The sequence below is a fragment of the Poecile atricapillus genome, chromosome 19 (genome assembly GCF_030490865.1).
Source record: "Poecile atricapillus isolate bPoeAtr1 chromosome 19, bPoeAtr1.hap1, whole genome shotgun sequence".
Classification (NCBI taxonomy): Eukaryota; Metazoa; Chordata; class Aves; order Passeriformes; family Paridae; genus Poecile; species Poecile atricapillus.
This window is the reverse complement of record NC_081267.1, coordinates 8143164-8153757: the sequence shown is the minus strand read 5'-3', so window position 1 is coordinate 8153757 and position 10594 is coordinate 8143164. Positions and strand designations below refer to the sequence as shown.

General features: G+C 54.8%; 1 protein-coding gene across 1 annotated transcript; it reads right to left on the bottom strand.

The window, feature by feature from the left end:
• Window positions 1-293: 293 nt before the first annotated feature.
• LOC131586341 (zinc finger protein 239-like) lies at window positions 294-7033 on the bottom strand. The gene is made up of 3 exons (XM_058853162.1): window positions 6932-7033; window positions 6639-6702; window positions 294-1135 (listed from the first exon to the last, which is right to left on the bottom strand). Exons 1-3 carry the CDS (start codon window positions 7031-7033, stop codon window positions 294-296), a joined length of 1008 nt encoding a protein of 335 aa, XP_058709145.1.
• Between the last annotated feature and the right edge of the window lie 3561 nt (window positions 7034-10594).

Genomic DNA, 10594 nt, shown 5'->3' with positions numbered 1-10594 from the left:
CAAATACTCCCAAGTATCTCCCAGATTCCCTTGAAGCATTAGTAAATTTGAAGTTTTAGATGCCTTTCATGAATTTCTAGACTTTTATTCCAATTTTGTCTGTTTTAAAGGGATGAAGATGAATCAAAAGATAGAACCAAAGCAGAATGACCTCCAGCCCAGTGTGTTCCCAATGCAGATCACTGGGAACGTGGGTCATCAGGGCTCTGCCCAACGTGGGTCCTCTGATGGGGGATGGAGCTGGGGCAGCACACGAAGCTCTTCCTGCACTTGGGGCACTCACAGGGCTCCCCTTAGTGGTGCTTTTGTTGGTGTTGGGTCAGGTGAGATTTCTGGATGAAGCTCTTCCCACATTCCCCACACTCATAGGGCCTCTCCCCAGTGTGGATGCGCCGGTGGGTGATGAGGGTGGAGTTTCGCTTGAAGCCCTCCCCGCAGTCAGGACAGCGGAAGGGCCTCTCATCCGTGTGAATCCGCTGGTGCAGGAGGAGAGTGGAGCTGGTCTGAAACCTCTTCCCACACTTGGGACACTCGTAGGGCCTCTCCCCAGTGTGGATCATCTGGTGGATGGTAAATTGGCACCTCTGGCTGAAGGTCATCCCACATTCCCCACACTTGTAGGGACGTTCCCCGGTGTGGATCCTCTGGTGGAGGATCAGGCTGGAGCTCTGAGTGAAGCTCTTTCCACATTCCCCACATTCGTAGGGCCTCTCCCCAGTGTGGATGCGCCGGTGGGTGATGAGGTGGGAGTTTTGCTTGAAGCCCTCCCCACAGTTGGGGCAGAGGAAGGGCCTCTCATCCGTGTGAATCTGCTGGTGCCTGAGGAGAGTGGAGCTCCTCTGAAACCTCTTCCCACACTCAGGACACTCGTAGGGCCTCTCCCCAGTGTGGCTACGCTGGTGGATGATGAGGTTGGATTTGCAGCTGAAGCCCTTCCCACATTCCCCACACTCGTAGGCCCATTCCCCAGTGTGGATCATCTGGTGGCAGATCAGGCTGTTGCTCTGGCTGAAGCTCTTCCCACACTCCAAGCACTTGTAGGGCTTCTCCCCATCCTGAAGCTGCTCATGGACCACCAGCTCAGAGCCCTGGCTGGATCTCCGGCCGCCTTCCCGGCACAGGGTGGGTCTTTCCTCCTCAGAGCACCCTGGGATGGGTTTGGAGCCCCTCCTCCTGCGGGATCTCCGGGGATTTTCCTCCCCATTGGGTTCCTGCACCGTGGAGCCGCTCAAAACGGCCTCTTCCATGAGGTTCTGCTGTGGGGATTTGTCCTCCCTGGTCTCCATCCTCAGCTCCTTCTCTGGGGGAGGAAGGACAAGGAGAGGATGGGATTTGCCTCCGTGCCAGAGGGAAGGGGAAGGAGATCCCCCCAGTGCGTCCCCGGCAGGACGGTGTCGGCAGCGGGGTTGTCCTGCAGCCGGGGGCCATGCTGGGCTGGGAGATGGAGCAGGAGAGAGGGGGAAAGGGGCACTGACTTCCTCCTCACCTGCCTGGGTGTCCTGGGGCATCTTCCTCTTCCTCACAGCCTTCCTCTCCATCCGGCCAAGGTTTGGGAATGGGAAATCCTGGTTTGGGGAAAAATACAATTCACAAGCACATTGGGTTAGGGGGTTTGTTCTGCCCAAGTCCATCTCTAGAAGTCACCAGCCATCCATAAAAACCTCCCAAACACCAAGATTCAGCCATGAAAATGCCTCCCAGGAGTTCCCCATCTCTGGTCTCTCCCCTTTGCTGTTCAGGGGTTCCACCCTGTTCCAGCTGCTCACGGTCACACTTGTACAGGGGGTCCCCTGGCTACTTGATCTCTGGCCTCCTCAGGCTGCTGGGAGTGCCAGGAATCTGAAAAGTTCTCCCCTTTTCCATCTCCTCAATAAGGGATGCTGGGACTCCCCACGGTCCCCTCAAAGGGCATTTGCTGCTCAGGTTTGGAGTTTTTCATTCTCCAAACATCCCCCCCAAAAAAACCCCAACCCAGGAACCCCCCAGGATATCTGGGCTGAGCTCCCCCTCCTCGGTCACCTGTGGGATGGGGGATGATGATCCCATGGGTGGGGGGCTGTGAACTCTGGGAGTGCTCGACCTCATGGTTCCTTCTACTTTCCCTGATCTTCATTTGTCCCTCCTCTTCCTCCTGCTCCTCCTCCCTAACTCCACCTCCTTCTTCTACTTCCATCCCTTCTCTCTCTCCTTCTTCATCCCTCCTCTTCCATCCCTCCTCCTCCTCCTCCCCCAGGAGCAGTGACACCCTCGGTGCCCCGTTCCCAAACCCCTCACAGCCCACGGCAGGAGCGGGGATGGAGCCGGGACAGGTCGGGATGGGCAGCGCGGGGCTCTCCGCTGCTCCCACCCGCTGGGGACGGGGGGAACCCGGCCTGGGGAAAAGGAGAGGGAAACTGGGAAAATTGGGGGCTGCAGATCCAACCTGGGGCTGGCTGGGGACCCTGGCTGGGGACTGCCAGCCCTTGGGGCTCCTCTGGGGAGATGCGGGAGGGGAGAACACAGAGAGGGCTGGGGGATCCCAGGAGTGGCAGCACTGGCAGGGACTGGTTTGTACTGGGGTAACTGGAAACTTACTGGGGTAACTGGGAATGACTGGGAATGAGCACAAGCATGCTCTGGGCAGCTGGGATATACTGGGAGTGACAGTGACCATACTGGGAACAGCTGGAACCACAGTGGGAGAAACTGGGAGTGAGTGGGACCATGCTGAGATGGACTGGGACTATTCCAGGGACAACTGGGATCATACTGGTAGGAACTGGGAAGAATTACAACTATTCTGGGATCATACTCAACTGGGATCATACTGGGATCACAGTGGGAGCAGCTGGGTCCATGCTGGCTGAGACTGGGATCCCACTGAGTGTGACTGGAGTCATACTGGGATTGACTGGGAGTGGCTGTGAGCAACTGGAATCATGCTGAGAGGAACTGGGAGGAGCTGGAAATGACTGGGAGTGTGCTGGGGCTGACTGGGATATACTGGGAGAGACAGGGAGTCCCAGGGATCACACTGGAGGCTACTGGGGTCATACTGGAACTGACAGGGAGCAACTGGGGCCACTGGCCTCATACTGGGAGTGACTGGGATTAGACTGGGAGTGCAAAGGAAACTAGAAAAATGGGGAAATAATGGGAGAAAAACCAGGGTAAATTCAAGGAAAATAAAGAGGAAATATCAGGGCAAAAACAGAAAAAAAACCTCAGGGAGAAATAAAAAAAAAATCGGGGAAAAAGCAGGGAAAAAATGGGAAAAATTTAGGAAAAGCAGGGAAAAATTTGACAAAAAATTGGCAAAACCAGGAAAAATTGGGGGAAAAAAAAAGGAGAAATCTCAAGAAAAACTCGGGGAAAAAAATCAGGAAAGAAAGCAGAAAAAAACTGGGAAAAATCAGGAAAAATCAGAAAACATGAGGAAAAATCAGGAAAAAATAGGAAAAGAAGGAAAAAATCAAGAAAAAACAGGAAAAATTTGGGGAAAATGGGAAAATCAGGAAAAAAAATGGGAAAGAACTGGGAAAAATCGAGGAAAATCAGGAAAAGAAAGAGGAATAAAATCTGGTAAAATGGGAAAAAAATGAGAAAAACCAGGAAAATTTGAGAAGAAACTGAAAAAAAACTAGAAAAATTTGGGAGAAGAAGAGAAAAAATGGGAAAAGCATGAAAAAATTTGGGAAAAATCAGGGACAATATCAGGAAAAGAAAGACAAAAAGACCCTGGGAAAAAAATCAGGGAAAAATTTGGAAAAAAATTGAAAAAATCAAGGGAAAGCCAGAAATATTTGGGGAAAAACTGCATAAAAATCAGAAAAAGAATTGGGAAAAAAACCAGAAAAAATTGTAAAGAAAAAGGAAAATCAGGGAAAAAAATCAGGAAAAGGATAAAAAAACCTGGAAAAATCAAAAAAAAATAATGAAGAAAAAATCAGGAAAAAATTGGGGAAAACCAGAAAAATTTGGGAAAGGAAAATGGAAAAATCTAGGGAAAAAAATGGGAACAAAACCAGAAAAAATCAAGGAAAATTTAAGAAAAAATTGGGAAAAAAATCAGAAAAAGAAAGAGGAAAAATCAGGAAAAGAAATCAAGAAAAATCAGGAAAAAATGGGGAAAATCAGGAAAAAAATTGGGAAAAAATGGGAAAAATCAAGAAAAGAGAGAGGAAAGAGACTTGGAAAAAAATCAGGAAAAATCAGGAAAAAAAATTAGGAAATACAGGGAAAATCAGGGGAAAATTTAGAAAAAAATTAGGGAATAACCTGGAAAAAACTGGGAAAAGAACAGGGAAAAATCAGAAAAACATGCAGGAAAATCTGGAAAAAATGGGGGAAAAAATTGGGAAAAAACAGGGGAAAATCAGGAAATGAAAGAGGAAGAAGACCAGGAAAAATTTGGGAAAAAATCCAGGAAGAAATCAGGGAAAAAATGAGGAAAAGATGGCGGGGAAAAAAACCCTTGGAAAGTGGAAATGAAATGGGAAAAAGCCAGGAAATATTTAGGTAAAGAACAGGCAAAAATCAGGAAAAAATGGGGAAAATTTGGGACAAATCAGAGGCAAAAATCAGGAAAAAAATGGGAAAAAATTTGAAAAAAATTGAGAAAAATGAGGGAAAAATCAGGAAAAGAAAAAGGAAAAAAAACTGGAAAAAACCAGGAAAAATTTGGGAAAAAAATAGGGAAAAATGGGAAAAAAGGGAGGAAATTGGGGAAAATATTGGGAAAAATGGAAAAAATCAGGGATTAAGTGAGGAAAAGAAAGAAAAATACAATCTGGAAAAAGCTGGAAAAAATGGGAAAAAAGAGAAAAAAATGGAGCAAAAATGGAGCAAAAATGAGAGACAAATGGGGAAAATGCTATAAAAATAGGAAAAAAATGCTGGAAATGGGAGAGAAATGGAGGAAAATTTGGGAAAATAATGGAGAAAACAATGGAAAAAAAATTGGGAAAAATGGGGAAAAATGAGAATAAACTGGGATAAAAATGGGAAAAAAAAGGAGGAAACTGGGAGAGAAATGGAGGAAAATGGGAATAAAAATGGTAAAAGTGAAGGAAAAATGGGAGAAAAGTGGCAGAAAATGGAGAAAATAGGAGAGAACATAAGGAAAAAATTGGGGGAAAACGGAGCAAAAGTGGTGTAAAATGGGGAAATTGAGAAAAAGTAGATTAAATATGGGGAAAAAACTGAAAAAATGAGAAAACATGAGGAAAAAGTTAAGGGAAAGTGGAGGAAAAATGGGGAAAAAAATAGGGAAAAATAGAGAGAAAAATGAGATAAAAAAGGGGGAAATGGAGGAAAAAGGAGAAAAATGGGGAAAAACGGGGAAAAATAAAAAAAAAATAGCATAAAAATGGGGAAAAATTATATGAGAATGGGATAAAAATGAGGAAAAATAGAGAAAAAATAAGGAAAAAATGAAATAAAAATGGGGGGAAATTGGGGAAAAATTAAATAAAACTGTGCAAAAATGGGAATAAATTGGGGGAAAATTGAGCAAAAGTGGGGGAAATAATTGAGACAACATTTGGGGAAAATGGAGACAAATTGTACCCTAATAGTGAATGACTGGGAGTGATTTGGCTCGTCCTGCGGTGCCGAGGACACTGGAACCACACGGGGGGAGCAACTGGGCTCCCACCGCCGGCACCGGGAGCCCCGAACCCCTTTCCCGGCCGTGCCGCCCCTCCAGCCCCAGCTCCCCCCGCCGGGGTCCCGGCAATCCCAGGGGTCCCCCCCTCTCGGGGTCCCCGCTCAGGGAAGCCGCGGCTCTCCCGGGGCTCCCCAAAACCGGGGTCCCCCCGCCCCCGCGGCCCCGGCAGAGCTCGGGGGGCCCGGCCCGGGAAGCCCAACCCCCACCGCGGGGGAACCCGCATCCCCCCGGCCCCTTTGCCGGGGCTCTGCCGCCACCGGGACCCCCCGAAAACACCTCCCGGGGACCCCCGGGGTCCCCTCGAGGAGCATCTGCGGCTCGGCTCTGGAGCCCTGCCATCCCCAAACATCCCCCCCAAAAACCCCAAACCCAGGGAGCCCCGGGGTATTTGGGGCGAGCTCCCCCTCCCCGGGCACCTGCGGGATGGGGGGCGATGGTCCCGAAGGAGCTGCAGATCCAGAGAGCGGGGAGCGCACGTGGAGCCTCCTCTGCCTGCTCCAGCTCTTCCTCCTCCTGCTCCTCCTCTTCCTCCTCCTCTGTCCCTCCTCTTCCTCCTCCTCTGTCCCTCCTCTGTCCCTGGGCGTGGTTCGGAGCCCTCGGGTGAGCGGGGCCGGGCCGGGACACGATGGGAAAGGGCTGGGTCCCCCCCAAACCCAGCTGGGGGCAGCGGAGGTTTGGGGGAACAATGGGAACGGGGCGGGACAGGGGAACAGGGGGAGGTGGGAGCACTGAGGGTCCCCCAGTTCACCCCAGGACCCCCAAGCCCCGTCCCAGCCCCCCCAGTTCCCCCCGCAGCCCCGGCTGAGGGGGGCTCAGCCCAGGAGCCGCCGTCGTTCGGGGCTCCCCCGAGTGCAGGAACGGGAGAGTTCCCGGCTCGGGGAGGCCCCAGCAGAGGAGGGGATCTTGTCCCTCTTCCAGGGCCTTTCAGGGTCTTCAGGCCGCTTTAAAGAGGAGTTTTTCTCTTTTTCAGGCTTTTTTGGAGAGATCCCACCACTACAGGGGTGTTTCTTCCTCCACATTTTAGGGTGTTTGTGCGGCCGCAGGTCCACGAACCCCTTTTTAGGGGGGGATCATGACGGCTTTAAGTGACATTTTTAGGGGTGTCCCCACCCCAAGCCCCTGTAGGGGATGTTTTGTCCCCCAGGGTGGATTTTGGGGGTTCTCTCTACCATGGCCGCTTTAAGGGCCCCCGCTATTGTCGGGTCCCACTGTAACTCCTCTTAAAAGGGCAACACCACTCCCGTTGGTTCCGGCAGTGGAGCCCCGGGAGGGGTTTGGGGGTACCTGGGAGATGCCGATGAAGGTGATGGGGTCCTCATGCTGCGTATAAACCTTCGTGAGGGGTTCCTGGGGGTTTTTGTAAGTTCTGGGTGTTTTTGGGGCCATGGTGGTATTTGGGGGGTTCTCAAGGGGGTTTACAGGAGTCCTGATGAGGGAATTTGGACGATCCCAGGGGTGGAATTGGGGGTCCCAAGGCTGTTTTGGGGAACCTGCTGGTGATGGAGATGGGGACCCCATGCCAGGTAGGAACCTTCTCAATGTCTGTATGGGGTTTTGCGGTCTTGGGGAGTTTTTGGAGCATCCAGGGATGTGTTTGGGATCAGGGGAGGTTGGGGTGTCCCGGAGGGTTTGGGGGTTCTCGGCAGGTTTGGGGGTACCGGGGCAATGCAGGTGGCAGTGCTGGGGACCCCGTGCCGGGTTTGAACCTTCTCACTGCGCACGGGCAGTGTCAGCGTGTTCAGGGAGATCCTGGGGGGCCCGGGGGGTCACCCCAAATCCCAGGGACCCCAAATGCTGAGGGACCCCCTGAACTGCCCTCACCACTGGATCTGCTGCAGGCAGGGGGGCACCAGCACTCGGCCCCCACCCTCCACCATCACAGGGGGGCTGTGGAAGAAATCTGGGGGTGCACGGACAGGTCGGGTGGGACCCCCAAAGTCCTGGGGGAGGGGACACTGGGGGACTCCCAGGAATTCCCGTTGTGGGGGGATGAGGGGGGACCCAGGAAGAGTTTTGGGGGGGGCTGGGTGGGTCATGGGGGGTCTCCCAGGATGGGTTTGGGGGGAACCGGATTGGAGCTCCCATAGCAGTGGGATAGGAAGATCTGCCCATAGAATTCCATGGGAATGGCATAACAGTGAGATCCATCTACAGAATGGGACAGCAGCTGGATCCATCCATGGAGGTCCCGTGGGAATGGGATGATGTCTGAGATCCATCCATGGAATTTCCATGGGAATTCAAACGTTCCCAAATTTTGTCCTCCCAACTCCCACATTCCCATTCCCACATTCCCTGGGAATTCTGCCCTCCCCACCTTTACACTCCAGCACCTCCCGCCCATATCTGACATATTTCTGGAGACATTCCCTGCAGCTGTGAGCCAGGAAATTTGTTAATCCCTCAGCCTGGATCTCAGGGATCCCCATGGCGGTGCCACAGTTGCCATCGCAGCCCCACAGATCCCCCAGCCCCGGCTCCCCCCGCTCAGCCCCGCTCTGGCTGTGCCGCTGCTGCAGCATCTGCAGCTCCCTGCTGGCCCCGTGCCGGTGCCGCTCCTTGTGCCGGCTCTGGCTATCCCAATATCCCAGCCCTGGCTATCCCAATATCCCAGCCCTGGCTGTCCCAATATCCCAACCCTGGCTATCCCAAGATCCCAGCCCTGGCTATCCCAATATCCCAGCCCTGGCTATCCCAATATCCCAGCCATGGCTATCCCAAGATCCCAGCCCTGGCTATCCCAATATCTCAGCCCTGGCTATCCCAATATCCCAACCCTGGCTATCCCAAGATCCCAGCCCTGGCTATCCCAATATCCCAGCCCTGGCTATCCCAATATCCCAGCCCTGGCTATCCCAATATCCCAGCCCTGGCTATCCCAATATCCCAGCCCTGGCTATCCCAAAATCCCGGCTCGGCTCCGGCCGCCATCCCCGGTGGCTGCGGCTCCGCCTGGCCCCGCTCGCTGCGGCGGCGCTGGAAGGGGATCCCAGCCAGGGACCCCATGGACATGGACTGCGGGAAGCCCGGGCCGGGCTCCGACAGCGCCGCGTGCAGGGAACGCAGGGAGAGGAGAACTGGGGGGACATTTGGAGATTTGGGATCGGGGGGGTCACGGCTGAAGGAAAGGGGGAACAGGGAGAGCCGGGAAGGGCATTTGGGGATGCCAGGACTGACAAGAGGGGAGGCTGGGGCTGGCTAGATGTGGCATGGCTGGAGTTCAGGGCGTTCCTGTATCCAGGAAAGGGAGCTCCAAGGGTCCCCGGTGTCCCCATTGCCAGGAGAGGGCAGGGAAAGCCGGGATGGCTGGGAATAGGGGTCCCGGGTGTCCTCAGTGCTGAGGAAAGGAGGGGCCGGCAGCTAGGAGAGGTAGGAATAGGGGTCCAGGGGGTAAATGGGTCAAGGAGAAGGGGGCTCTGGGGGCTGCAGGAGGCGGGATGGCCGGGAAAGGGGTGCAGGCGTTCCTGGTGCCGGATAAGGGGGTGCAGGGTGGGACCCAGGGCCGGGAATGGGGGTTCGGTGGGATGGTGGCGCCCAGGAATGGGGGTTTAGGGGTCCCTCGGCGTTCCGGAATGGGCGATCAAAGAGTCCCGGTGCCGGGGGTCCCCCTCACCTCTCGCCGCCCCCCGGGAGCGCCCCCGGCCCCAGCGCTGGAGCCATCGCGCTGCTCCGCTGCGGCCCCGCCCACAGCTCCGGCCCCGCCCCCAGAGCCGCCTCCGGCCCCGCCATTGGCGCCGCTCTTTGCTGCCCGCCAGTGGCAGCCCGAGGCTGCAGTGACGTCACCGGTCGCCGGGCAGATCCCGGCGGCGCAGGGCGGCCAAGGCGGAAGCGAAAGTGCCCGAGGGAGCGCGGGGGGAGGGGACGGGGCAATTCCAGGGAATTCCCCGGGATCCCCTCCCGGGATCCCCCGGGACCCTCCTCGGCCGCGCACTGCGGGACCCCCGGGACAAACTGGGCTGAACTCCCGGGCCCTGCGCTCAAACTCTGCCTGGAACCCGCCGGCTTCGGCCCAAAGCGGGGGAAGCCCCGGGATCCGCGGATCCCATTTTTCCTGCGGCTGCGGCTCCCCAGCCCCGGCGGAGCAGGAGCGGGCGCTGGGAGCCCGAGCCCCGATTCCCAATCTCCTTCTCTCTCTCTCTGCTGCTCTCTCCCTCTCCTTTGAGTGATCAGAAATCCCAGAGCGGCTGGAGAGCCCCGTGCCCAGCTCGGCTTTCCCTGGAAAGGGAGGCCTGGGGGTGCGGTGCCCCGGGATGGCCGGGAATGGGGCTCCGGGGGTCCCCGGGCTGACGGAACCGGGGGATCCAGGGGCTGGCAGGGGAGGATCCCCGGGAAAGGGGGTGCAGGGCGCTGTTGGTGCAGGAGAAGGGGGTGCAGGGGGTCCCGGAGCTGGGGAAGGAGATGCGGGGGGTCCCAGGGCCCAGGAATGGGGATCCAAGGGGGTCCCAGGGGGGCTCCCCAAAGCCCCTCCCAGAGCACAGCAGGAGCTGGGTCAGGAGCTCTGGCAGAGACAAAAGGGGGTGAGCCCGGCATGGGGGGGACATGGGGGAGTCACAGGCGCTCCCAGGGGGGGACACGACCCCCGGGGACCCCTCCTCACCTTCTCCCACGTACCCCAACAGAGCCTCTAAATGGATGAGCAGAGCTCGGTGACTGCAATATGAAACTTTGGTCTTTGGTTCAAAGTACCACAATTCCCTACATTAATTAATTGATCACTATTTCTCACTCTTTATGCTAATTACACTTATTTTTAGTCCTTTGATCATCATTTTTATCATTTTCTCAGACAGGGTAAAAGGGACCACTTTGGGGTCCATGGAGACTTTTCTGGGGAACATTTGGGGCAGTTTTGGGTCTGGGTGGGAATTTAGAAAGAACTTGGGGGACTGGAGGACACTTGGGGAGTCGGGTGCGCACTTGGAGGCGCACTTAGAGATTCTGTGGGAC